This window comes from Fonsecaea pedrosoi (assembly GCF_000835455.1).
Source record: "Fonsecaea pedrosoi CBS 271.37 unplaced genomic scaffold supercont1.7, whole genome shotgun sequence".
In the NCBI taxonomy this organism is placed as follows: Eukaryota; Fungi; Ascomycota; class Eurotiomycetes; order Chaetothyriales; family Herpotrichiellaceae; genus Fonsecaea; species Fonsecaea pedrosoi.
The window spans coordinates 1,383,543-1,396,316 of record NW_013550609.1 but is presented as its reverse complement, the minus strand read 5'-3'; the positions used below and the strand labels follow the sequence as shown (position 1 = coordinate 1,396,316).

General features: G+C 52.8%; 2 protein-coding genes across 2 annotated transcripts; both read left to right on the top strand.

The window, feature by feature from the left end:
- Nucleotides 1-6,630: 6,630 nt before the first annotated feature.
- On the top strand, nucleotides 6,631-9,581 carry Z517_10555 (uncharacterized protein; the record flags this gene model as incomplete). The annotated part of the gene is made up of 2 exons (XM_013424165.1): nucleotides 6,631-7,638; nucleotides 7,701-9,581. The coding sequence occupies 2 exons, from the start codon at nucleotides 6,631-6,633 to the stop codon at nucleotides 9,579-9,581; spliced, it is 2,889 nt and encodes a 962-aa protein (XP_013279619.1).
- A 1,315-nt stretch (nucleotides 9,582-10,896) lies between these two features.
- Z517_10554 (uncharacterized protein) lies at nucleotides 10,897-12,098 on the top strand (the record flags this gene model as incomplete). Its single annotated transcript, XM_013424164.1, has 3 exons — nucleotides 10,897-11,064; nucleotides 11,123-11,571; nucleotides 11,630-12,098. The coding sequence occupies 3 exons, from the start codon at nucleotides 10,897-10,899 to the stop codon at nucleotides 12,096-12,098; spliced, it is 1,086 nt and encodes a 361-aa protein (XP_013279618.1).
- Between the last annotated feature and the right edge of the window lie 676 nt (nucleotides 12,099-12,774).

Here is a 12,774-nt window from a genome sequence, read left to right as displayed (position 1 = left end):
GCCGAAGCACCAGAAGGGATTCGGGGGTCCACTTGTCATGCGTCGGAGGGTGATGACCCATATTGCCGATGAGGGGGGCGTGGCTCGCTCGATAACTGATGGATGGCGGAGTTGAGGAGGGACAACCCAGGGAGACTTGGAATTCTACCAGAAAAGCAGCTAACGATGCACCTAATAATCGCTTAGGTGTACCACTCCAGCCTCGAGTCATATTCAGCATCCCACGTCTTCTTGTGTGCCACCATCTCGGCAAGGACCGACAAAAGAAAGCCTACTTGTAAGGACAGGGAAAGAGTCGAACGCAGCTCACGCTCACTAACTCACCTAAATTTACCTGGTTGCGCGTCACTGCGCGGTCGGGGTGGTGGTCGGAGCTTTCGCCGACCGGATGCAGGATGTGGCCCATACCGACCTTGACCGTCTCAACAAGTTCCCTGGTGCAGGATGAGAGGAGCTGCTCCCCTTCCCCAGATCTCTTTCGACCTCTCGACCGACCGATGGGACTGGAGACGCCTGGATGGTCGTGTGCTTGAGGAGGGTCAGTGGGCCTCGCTCAGATCTATGAGGATCCTCTCGTGCGACCATACCCATCGACTTCTTTGAGGGTTGCGTTAACCTTGGTCCACCACTGCAGTCCCTGCTCTCCACCTGCACTCGGACGGGGCAGTGAGGTATCATCCCAAAAGGTGAGCTGAGTGCTAGCAGCGCCGGAAGAGCGCAGTGTGTGTGGGCTCGACAATTACCAATCATGAAATGAAACAGTCCCCGAGCTTTAACCAGGTACGCCAGGTATGAAACGCGGTGGTCAATTGGGGATACAATCATCCCTGGCTCAATTTTTGTCAACGACGATCCCCAAGAGACACGGCTTTCATTGCCCTCTTCGTCCGTTTACCCGGTTGCAGCCACTGTTCGACGGCGAGACAGACAAGCTTCTCTGCGGCGACCGTTCTGAGCTGCGCATCTCTGGCCTCTTTGCAATTGCTATGAGTCTATCTAGATGTTGTTGGGTTCGCCACTGCCTCGGACTACCTACCCATATGAATCTCACCCAACAAAGACAATTGGCTCCCCGATCGCTGGGAGCAGAAGTAAAGCCGAAACGGACCCCAAGGCCCCTCCCATAATCCACAGATGATTATCTAGGCCGGCTTCGTTTTCTAGCCTCAACCCACTTCTTGCTTCAGACGGGTATATATGTAGATACTCGGTATATTGTGGGGCTTCCGATCCTGGCGATGCGATGCAATTATCACATCTATACGAGTAAAAGAAACATGGATTGTTTCCTGTATCTTTCTGATTCCAACAAACACTCTTGGTGGTCCCTCTTTTCGGGTGAATGGAGTCCTGAAACTTCATGTACCTTTCTTCTTGCTTGATATCTGCCCCCCTCTAAAGAGGATCTGCCCAGGCCGACCCAACCCAGCCCAGCCCAGCATTTTGATTGCCTGAGGCACTCTCGACGGCCGATGCCAACACCAGCGCCGCGACAACGGAGGATGGAACACCTGGCTTGTTTCATATGCACGTAAACCAGCGGCCGGCAGTCCAGTAGTCAGGACAAACAAAAGCAGTATGTTTAGCGTCATCTGCAGAGTGCCAAACTTAAATGGGTGTTTTCGAGACAATTTGGGAAAATGGTACTCGGTACTTGTATACATCGCTCGGTAGTAGTACAGGTGGTTGGGATGCGATGGATTGCAGGGAAGAGGCAGACCGCGATCAGCCAACATGTGGTGTCTACATACCAAGTACATTATGAACAAACCTAGTACATACCCTAGGGAATTCCATACATTCACAGCCTTGACACACCAGGAGGATTGGACGGATTGACGAACACGATAGAACTTGTTTCTGCAGCTCGATGACCTCAACACTCTTTGCGGCTCATGATGTATAGCTACGTACACGTCTCAGCAGTTCAGGGTTGGTCCCGCAGACCATCAAGGCTGATCAGACCAGAGTCGAGTTAACAGCATTGATCTTGCCACCAAAATTAGTTCGAGTCGATAAATTGGCCCGGTCTTGACGATCTTCAAAGCCTCGATCGTCTCGAGTGTGATTGGGCATAGCCAAATCCCCAAATGCACCGAGTACATGAACTCGGTCGAGACACTGGTGTCAAGCAGTAACTAGCAGCAAGCCGACCGTCTATCACTTTCGTCACAGCGCTACGTAGCAGAAGGTTCAATGCCCCGTCTGATGACGGTTGTCTCGCCACCATGTACTCGTGTGTCCTTGCCCATATTAACCTCACCAAGTACAATCGAGTTCCGCATCGATCATCCTGCGGCTGCACCAGCACCAGCACCAGCACCAGCCTGAGGTCCAAGGAGCGTCCCGAGCAGGAGGACCCGTAACTCGTGAGGATTTTGGGCCGAAGTCAGGCTGCGGATCCGTGGTATGACCGTGAGGAGGGGACTGCACTTAACCTCGTAATATTTGCGAAGGGGTGTTCGCAAGGTCCCCCGCGCTAAGAAGGAACGAAATCTGCCCAGTTTGGCCAGGAAGTGGTGGAGAGACAGCTTCTCGCGGTCGACCCGGGATCGAGTGAGGAGCATTCGGGGAAACGTCTCGAACAACGATGGCCATGGATTCGGGGTACCCTCATTCGTCTGCAAGGCAAATAGCGCTTCCATCTCTGACTGCTTGCCATGTGCTTGAATCTGCATGCAAAGTCGTTGCCGAGAAACGGAGAAGGGCCGGGAAGGCAAAAAGTCGGGAGCTCGACGAGGTGAGGGAGTCAGTCGGAATTGGGGGGTGGTTGGAAGCACATGCTTTGGACATGCCACGGGTGCTTACGCGCGGGACCCTTTTTTCAAGGAAGTTACCATCGACCATTGGGATAGACTCCACTCTTTGGATGGTGGATGGTTCGAATACCTCGTGAGATCTGGGCCTTCGGTCCGAGCTAGGAGAGAAGAATTGACTGGCAAAAAAAGAGATGAAGGAAATAACATCACAAACAAGGGCAGTATACCGAGAACTCGGTCCTGTCCTTTGCTACCCAGTACTGAGCCCTATACAGGAGATATGTACCGAGTACATACAGGGACTGCACATGTGCCACTGGAGCTAGAGGGTGGGATTCCAGCCTGTCCCAAGGCTGTGAATGGTCAGGCTAAAGGTTCAGGATTGCGAGTGGCCAATGCTTGTTGCGGGTTACGAGGTGCTGGGCAATCCTCTTAGCTCCGTCCTGTCCGGCCTCTTCTCCTCTCTTTTGACTTTGGAGCCACAGCCACGAGCTTTTTTCGTTCAGCAATTTAGCCTGTCACGGACGAAGTACCTACCTACCCAGTCGTCAGCATCCATCACCCCCAGTACTTCCAAGCACCACCTGGCAAATCGACCATGCCATCAGGCTCCTCGCATGGATCCCTTGCACTCCACCGGACACCTGAAACCGGCGTACCGTTACCTACTCAATCTAGTGTGGCGGGACAAGCCTCTACAAAATACATTGGGATGCTCGAGAGACAGAGATCTTCAGCAAGAGCCACAAATTATACAAACGGCTATGGAGTATTGGGGTACAAGGTGCGCCGTGGCAAAATATATGGGGGGCGAGGTACCCCGGCGCATTGTCGCAAGAAGCAATTCCCGCACCCCTCTCGTGCCTCGTCCCAATTGATTGATCACGTCGCAGCATTTGCTGCTGCTCGCATGAGCAAAACAACGCCGCCTCGCTTCGAGTCTCGCGAGAGACCACACAGCCGGAGCCCAGCTGAAAATATTTTCCAGAAAAATTTCCTCTGGGGGTTCTTTTGGGGGATTTCCTTTCCTTTTTGTTTCTGCAGCCATCATCAGTCCAGAGGTCATGCCCCAGACAAGCATTTCTGAAGCACAATGCGAAGCCCGTATCCGGAATACATGCAGCACAATACGAGGGGACTAGAATCGGGTGCTCTTGCCGTCAAGCCTACCTACAGAGAGGTACTTTGGGACTCCTAGGTGTCGTCGAGTCACTAGTGGAGCCCAGTGGAAACATTGGAGGGGGGTTTGGTGACCCTGCAGGGTTGTGAATTGGCACAGCTTGGTGGATTGCTTCTGGACCTCCCTTCATCTTCCTCAGCTTGTAGTTCATGCACAAAATCATTTTTCCCACAACCTCATGCCCCAGCTCCAGAAGCCACCGCCCAATTTACACATGGTTCGAGAAGCTCATTCTAGTAGTTTGATGCATTTGTTGCCAATGGTACCTACTTACTCGTAGCATTTCCACTTCCACTTTGCCTCCAGCTTTTTCAAATAACAACTGCCCTTAACTCCTCGTGCCGACTTGGGTTCCGTGCCTTTTCCGAGAGGCAATGCCACCTCGGCCCTGTACCTACGTTGTAACAGGTAAGCCCCGAGAGTGAATGCAGTGTTTTGCTCGCATCTTAGTGAGCAGCCATTAGTAGAGATGCGTCGCGTGGTGATTATTTCATTATTTGTTTGTATTACTATTCGAATGCCATAGCCGATGACTACAGCGAGGTACAGAGGAAGGGACGAGGGTGAATTGCCATGATTCTACACCCAACAGCAATGATAGGCTCTACCTGCGCCGGCATTGAAGCACGGCCGCCTCCCCCCTTGAGTAGTGAGTGACCTCTGCCTGCGCTTCCCACTTGTTCATGACCACCCACGCTATCACAAGCGCCAGGCCAGGATAGGCCTTCTGGGCGGGCTTTAAGTGGCCGCAAAAAACCCGCTGATGTCGACCCTGACTCCCTGGACGTGGCGCTCCTCGGTCCCCTGGTGTGCATGATGCTTGAAATCCCAAAAGCTCATGGTGGGTCGGCGGGCTTACCAAGTTGGCGAACCGCTATTGCGCAGCAGGGCGAGCCCAAGCCAGCTGCAAGCAGCAAGAGCTAAGCCTAAGCCAGGCCCCGCCGAACGTTTAACTGCTTCTAGGTATCGACGTGGTGGGTGCTGAGGGCCAGCCAAGGGGAACTCCCATTCCTCCCTTGTATTGCCGCACGCACAGGCGCATGCAGAAAGCGTACCTCGATGCAGTCGCCAGATGCAGATGCAGATGCAAGAAGGCAGCCGGCCCAGCTCCAACGAGAGTTGACCAGGGCCACCTTGGGCCTACGAGTATTTGTACTTGTACCTGTAGGCAACTTCAAAGGTAAGGCCTAGGGCCTGGATACTATTAGGTACCTCCATACGTATCCTCGTAATGGGTAGGCGTGGTTGGCAAGGCAAGGCAGGCAAGGCAGGACCTTGAGACAGCGGCATATGGTATTTCCACCACCCTTGGACCTCCTTGTACCGAGTACATACGGTACCTTCCTCTTCGTAGGGTATTACGTATTGTACAGCTCTTCTACGATACCCTTTCGATCCTTCTTACAAGTCGCTGATGTCGTTCATGTCGTTCATGAGAGATCATCACAATTTACCACAGGGATTGCTCGGGCGGACTGAGTCAGTCCAATCGAGGTTAAAGTGCCCGTTGCAAATCATTAACTGTCAGAGAGAAGCCATGAATCGGTCCATGTCCCACTTCTCGAAAAAGCCTCCCACTCTCCCACCCACCGAACTCGCTGCTCTTGTCCCGTTTCTGGTCTTCGCCTATGTCTGGGTCAGGCATGGACCGGCGCTATGCCGATGTGTCCCCCCTCCCCTCTCCCCTGCCCACGAGATCCCCAATTACTTTTTGCGAAGAGGTGGTTTGAGGGGGGTTCCCGCCAGTGGCATAGCTGCATGTGAGATGAGGTCTCGATGGAGGAGAAAGATAGGGATGATGAGATGAGAAGATACCTCAAAATACAAAGATGGCGAGATGGCAAGATCACGAGTGACTTGTCCCGGAGCAATGGGTCATGGTCATGCATTATGGGCTCGTTGCTGATCGGCTTCCCTTGGAAACCCTCATCTCGTGCTTGTAACTCTAAAAAGCTATTGTCCACTCTCGCTCCCAGCGACTGGGAAAAGCGCAGCCCATTGCCAGCAAACTCAAAGCCATCCAAAAAAACCCTCTGGTGGCCTCTAGGGCCGTTTCTTGCATCCCCCATCCCGCTCACCCACTCCTTCCCAATACCCTCCTTCCGACTCGTCGCCAATCCCGAGGCCTCGATCCATGGTATCATGTCCCTACCGGTACCTCTCTTTATTGCCCCTCCAGCCGACTCCATTCGCTCCATTTGACTCCATCGCCCTAGACTAGGCGGGCGCGCCAGAAGGGACCATCATCTCTGATCCCTGGCACCAACTTTACGCACATACCCTGGTCCACCGGGTTGCGCCTTGACCATCTCCCCAGCACCAACCAACCCATGCCTCCTCCGTCCCCATAGGTTGCGTGCCTCTCTGACCTTGCACCTCCCACTTCCACTTCCTGCAGGCCAGAGCGACGAAAAGGTGCCCTCTCACGCTCTCTTCTTTTGCCGACCTTTTCCTTTTGCCTCGTAGGTGTGTGGTGATGACACTTGCAAGTCTCTTTTGCAGCCAATTTATTTTTTTTTATTGCTCGTCTGCAAGAACCACTCACACCTTTCCCCCAAATACATCATATCCTGGCTTCAACGCTGCCAATGCTGCCAGAAGTCCAAAAACATACGAGCACACCGTCCTGTTCGCTATCCCATCCCTAGTCCACCTTGCTGCACGCGACTCTCGCTCCAATCCGCCCCGGTAATGTCGAGTGCGGATGATGGTGAACGTGGGGGCACTGCAGCTGCACCCTCGCGCGCAACCTCCGCCGTCCACTCACCTGCCGACCACTCCCATCATTCTTCGGCCTCTACATCACAGCCCTCTTCCACTCTTGACGATACAGACTTCTCGACCTGGTCAAGCAGCTTGGGATCTCATACCGTAAATACCTTTTCCACCAGCCAGTCGCCCGCCTATTTGTTCTCGACCGACACCTCCATCAACACCGGTGCCCATACCTCCCAAGCTACCAAAGCCGCAGATTCCAGCCTCAGTCCCAACCTGGATCTCTCCACCCCAGACGTCCTTGCTCGCAATGAGTCGCTGTTACGGGACGCCGTCTTCCCAGAGTGGAAGGACGATACCCCTTCCTCCGTCCTCGACAGTCCAGAAGAGATGCAGAAGAAGGACCCTCTAGGCACTCAGATATGGAAATTGTATAGTCGGACCAAGTCTCGCCTCCCAAACCAGGAGCGCATGGAAAACTTGACTTGGCGGATGATGGCTATGAATCTACGCCGGCGAGAGCAACAGCAGGCAGCGTACGGGAAATCGACCCCGGTGGGCAGCGACCGTCCAAGCGCTGTGACTGACCATCTTTCTAGAGCAAAACAAGCACAGTTCAAAAGTCCTACTCCTCCTTCCTCCGGTCCTAGCGGCATAGCACAGCAGCTCCGCAAGTCCGTGGACAAGTCTGCTGAATTCGAGCAAACCACAGATCCTATGAACCTCGACGACTTTATAGTGCCGAGCTCGGTCGCCTCTCCAGCAGGGATAACGTCTCCTGCTCCGTCAGAGACGGTCGGCCGATCAATGATGGCACAGGCCCCTCCTATTCCCATTGCTTCCCGTAACAAACCCCAAGTCCAGATTCCCAAGAATCTACCCCCGTCGTCAATGCCTCAGACCTCTATCCCAACACACCGGACATCAGAATTTGAGTACGTAAAGAAGAGAGTCCGCAAGACGAGCATTGACGAGAGGAGGGGTGTAAGTGTAATTCTCACAACAAGACCCGTCTGGCAAAGCTGTTCTCTGACCCTTTTCTCCAGAATCGCAAGCGTCCGGCAGAGTTCTCTCCTCAAGTACCTCCTCTACCTGCACCTCATGCTACCAACGGTACCGAAATGGACACTGGTGTACCTGATTACGCGCTTGATCAATCATCAGCAGCCCAATTCCCGGGCCAACCTAGCTTTCCCGGGTCAATGTCTCTTCACCTAGATTCTTTCCACCTGAGCGACGACCCAATTCTAACATCTGCTGGGCCATTCCAACAAAACTTTGCGTTTTCCCCCGCCGCCTCGCCCATGGTCACCAACGGGCCGTTCTCGAATGTGTATACGCAATCATCAATGGCTTCGTCCTTAAACTCGGCGGACTTTTATTCCCCGCCTCAATCCGGCTATGCTTCTGCTGTTTCAACGCCCCAGCCAGGCCACGAAGTAGATGGTCAGGGATTTTACTTTGACCATAGTGGCCACACACGGACCATGCCCTTTTATCCATCTCACCGAGGGAACCATTTGATGACCCCCTCGGCACCGCAGTTTGCGTATGGATCCAACAATGAACAAGTGTATTCCCTAATGAACGGGGTAGCTTCGACACAGACGGCAACTGGGTTTTCGATGCAGCAACACGTTGATCCTTCTCGGGTGCTGGTGCCGGAATATGGACGACGAGTCTCTCCAGGAATTTCTGTGGCCGGAAATGACAACTTGTTCCAGTTCGGCGCCGATTCTGATGCGGAAGATGAGGACGCCAATTTCGCAATGATCCAATCTGAATATGGCCAGATCAGCGACCCAACATTGGACCTAAGCTCGGGTTTGCAATGGGATCCCAATGTTGCCGATTACAGTAGCATGCAGCGATTCGGCAGCGCTCCGGGGAAACAGGTGAGAATTGGAGGAGCGGAAATGGTCAATTCCCCTCCGGATTGGGGTTCGTCGATGCTCAGTCGCACACATGGTTCAGCTGCCTCAATCAGCGACATTCGGAATCGCGACCAAGACCCCAGGAGACAGAAGATTCCTCGAACAACTTCGACTCCAGCTCTATCCAACCAGCATATGCAGTCTACTGGTAGTTCGCCCGGCGAGTCTGGCTTTAGCAGTCGACAACCGTCGAGACCTGGCAGCCCTGGACCTAAGAACACGGATCAAAATGGTGTTCCAACGACCTGCACCAACTGTTTTACCCAGACTACACCTCTCTGGCGTCGAAACCCAGAAGGTCACCCGCTGTGCAATGCGTGTGGATTGTTTCTCAAACTGCATGGTGTTGTGCGCCCTTTGTCGCTGAAGACCGATGTCATCAAGAAACGAAATCGTGGTAGCGGAAATACGGTGCCCATAGGGTCTGCGGCCACCAGAGCATCCAAAAAAGCCTCTCGTAAGAATTCAGTGCAGCAGACACCAGCAACTACACCGACTTCTGGCAATGCTGCCAGCGAGCAGAATTCGGCATCCCCGTCTTCTGTGCAGGGCTCTGTGCACTCGGGATCGGCTGTGACGACACCCACCAGCTATCCACCTGGCACCACTGGAGGAAAACCTGGGGTCGTACCAATCGCCGCGGCGCCACCCAAGCCCCCTGTCCAGCCTGGTCCCAACATGACCAGACCGGTTCAGGTGACACCGAAACGCCAGCGACGGCAGTCACGGGCGTCAACCAACACATTGCCCATTATACCCGGAAGCAGTGGTCCGACAAATGAGGCGGAAATGCACGACACTAGCCAGTCGACCCCCAGGGTCACTCAAGCCCCTGTTACCCGGGCCAAGGCGGCCAGTATGTCTTCGACCGCAGGAGCCACCACAATGGCATCGGTAATGCAGGGAGGTCTGCTCAACTCCGGTGTTGCGAACATGGGTAGCGGTCCGCATGGCAACAGCCAAGAATGGGAATGGCTGACTATGAGTTTGTGATGAAACTCGACCCCATTTTTACCGTGTCCTCATGTCCCCGGTGGCTTTGGCGCGGATCGAAATCTCGGGAATATTGGCCCGCGTCCAGTTTTCTTTTCGCTATTTTGTGTTGCACATAGACCTGTTTTGCCATGTCTTGCTCCGACAACATACCAAACTCCTACTCCAGCTGCACGATTTGACGACGATGCGATAAACGAATCTCCGACTTTTCTATTGTTATGTGTCTGGGCCCCCTTTCATTGTCGGAAAGCAAAGGAGAACAGGCAACCAAAGCTTGTACGACAGGATATCTCCCGGGTGGTCAGACCTTTTCTTCGCGGTGGATTGGTTGGTGTCTCGACGAGCAAGAATATAATGGAGGGGACTTTGCCGTCCAAGTGCAAATTGTGATTTTGTCGATTTACAACAGTGATATCACCGCGTCTGTCTCGATATGCTTGAAGAATATAGAGCCTCGGGCAGAAGTGCGCACTTGATTTTGTTTTTGGGAGAAGGAAACCAGCTTTTGAACGTCTGAATCGGCAGAGGGCTAATGAATAGATGGCTGGGCGAAGGGACCTCGACGACACGTTTCGAAACGAAATATACGGATCGAGATCTATGTGGAGGAGGAACTGGGATACAGTGTTTGGAAACCCTCACCGAAGTTGTTTGGTGACATGAATTTCGGTCTGTCATTGGAGGCTGTTGAACAGACCACTAAGTTGGACACAATTTTAGAGATACAAATGACCGAATACTAGAAATCTTGACCTATGACTCGGATTTGCCCCATGAAACATGTTGTACATAAGAATAAGTATGTTGTCTCTTTGCTGGTCATGAAGCAGCAATTCCCATGGGCAAAAGGACATTTCGGCTGTGCTCGGGTTTTACCGGAATTAGGAACGGTCGTAGTGGCTTGGCGTTCCGGCTATCTGATTAGATCACGCAACTAGAATATGGGGGAACTGTGCTTGCTTCGACCAACATCGAGACGCATTCGATCAAGTTCTATCTCTCGATGAATAGATTTTCTCCTTTTCAATAGCGCTGAAATACCCAGCACGAGTCTTGGAATTGTCCTATTGATACCACGGGTGCGGATATCTGTGATTTTGACATTGACCTTGAAGGATTCCTTTTGCGGACAGGGTAAACAAACCTCGATTCCTTCGCAGTCGATCAGCTTGGATCTTCAACTGCCCATTCGAACCAAATCGATCGGCTTTTCAAAAGCTAATCTGTGAGCAGCATTTACTGATAAATTCCTCACTGCTCGGCCGACTTTGTCATTGTTCCCTGCAGCTGCGCGACCTGTTATTCCGTCCCAATGGCCACTCCCGAAGCAACAACCGCTGCGCCCAACAGCACTGCGCTGCCGGCCGAAGTTTCTACTATTGTTCCAGACAACGCAGAGACTAAGCCTGCTACAGAAACTCCTGCCGCAGAAGCACCTGCCACCGAGACGAAGCCTGCCACCGAAACACCTGCCCCAACGGTATGACTGGTCGATCTGTCGACTCTTTGTGTTAGATGGAACGCTGATGATCATTCAGGAGTCCGCCCCTCCCGCCACAGAAACTCCGGTCGTGGCCGAGAAAGCACCAGACGTCGACGTCCCCGTGGAAAAGAAGACCACTCCAATCGAGGAATTGTGGGCCCTCGCACAGGCTCACGGTCATCCTGAGATTTGGGGAGTCACCCTCGCAGACCCGGAAACCCACGTCCCGACCCAGGTGATCTTGCAGAAGTATCTGAATGCCTATGATGGAGATCTTGCAAAATCCAAGGACACCCTCACCAAGACCCTGGACTGGAGAGCCAAGATGAAACCGGTCGAACTGCTCAAGAAGAAATTCAACCGAAACAAGTTCGCCGGACTGGGGTACACTACCGTCTACGGTGATGCCGATCCGACAGCCGATCCTGAGACTAGGGAAGTGTTCACTTGGAATATATACGGAAGCGTGAAGAATCTGGATGAGACATTCGGAAACCTGGCTGAGTAAGATTGAGTATCCCGCGAGATTCTTCTGTCTCGACTGACTCGGTGGCTTTCTTAGATTTATCGAATGGCGAGTTGCCCTGATGGAGGACGCACTCCAAGCCCTCGGTATCGACAAGGCCACCAAACCCATCACTGCAACCTACGACCCATACAAGATCCTTCAGGTGCACGATTACAAGTCGATCAGCTTCCTTCGCCAGTCTGCCGTTGTGAAGGCCGCCAGCACCGAGACGATCAAGATCTTTGCGCAAAACTACCCCGAGTTGCTCAAAGAAAAGTTCTTTGTGAATGTTCCTGCATTCATGGGTTTTATCTACACGTTCATGAAACTGTTCGTGGCTGCAAAGACCATCAAGAAGTTCCACCCCATGAGTAATGGCGCCAATCTCGCCCGCGAGATGGTGACGAGCAGCAAGGTGAAAGGATTGGGAGAGATGCTGCCGGAAGAATACGGTGGGAAAGGCGCAGCTCTCAATTCTGCCGGAAGACAGCCGTCACTCGAGGATGAGCCCGCAGCGCAGTGAGCCTTGGGGGATCTGGATGAACGTCAAGGGAGCGGAAGCCAACCAATTGAACACGCACCCTTAGGCACTCAAAAGCATGGCGTCGACATTGAAGTAATGAGGAAGAGGGGACGACACAGTGCGCACATGCATCAAGCACTCATTTTGTTATTGAATAGATTCAGCGAGCGGATACCCCCAGGTCTGGTTTGTTTTGGTCTATCAAGGGAGGTCGCAATGCTTGCAAGAGAGACAAACTTCAATGAGACTTGCTGGCTTTCACTGTTTACTGACATGGTTGCTTGAGATAGGAGCACTGAACGAACAAAGTATTGTTGATATCACAATGTCACAGCTGCGGTTCGTGGTTCGTGGTTCGTGGTTCGTGGTTCGTGGTTCGTGGTTCGTGGTTCGTGGTTCGTGGTTCGTGGATCATGTGCAATTGATGCAGTTGCTGCTGAAAATCGATGACGTCAAAGTTTATACCAGCCTTGGTGACTGCGCCAAACCCCCCACTCTATGAGACCATCTCTCGACTTCCTCTGGTGCTGGTGGCATGTGTTCTTATTGTCTCTGCTGCTTTGATCCGTGACGAAAAGCTTAAAAGGCAGTCCTTAACCTACATCCCGCCTTTTCTCAACCTTTACTCTCTTCCCACTGCAGCAACTCCACTGTCAAGTCCATTTCACTGATTCAC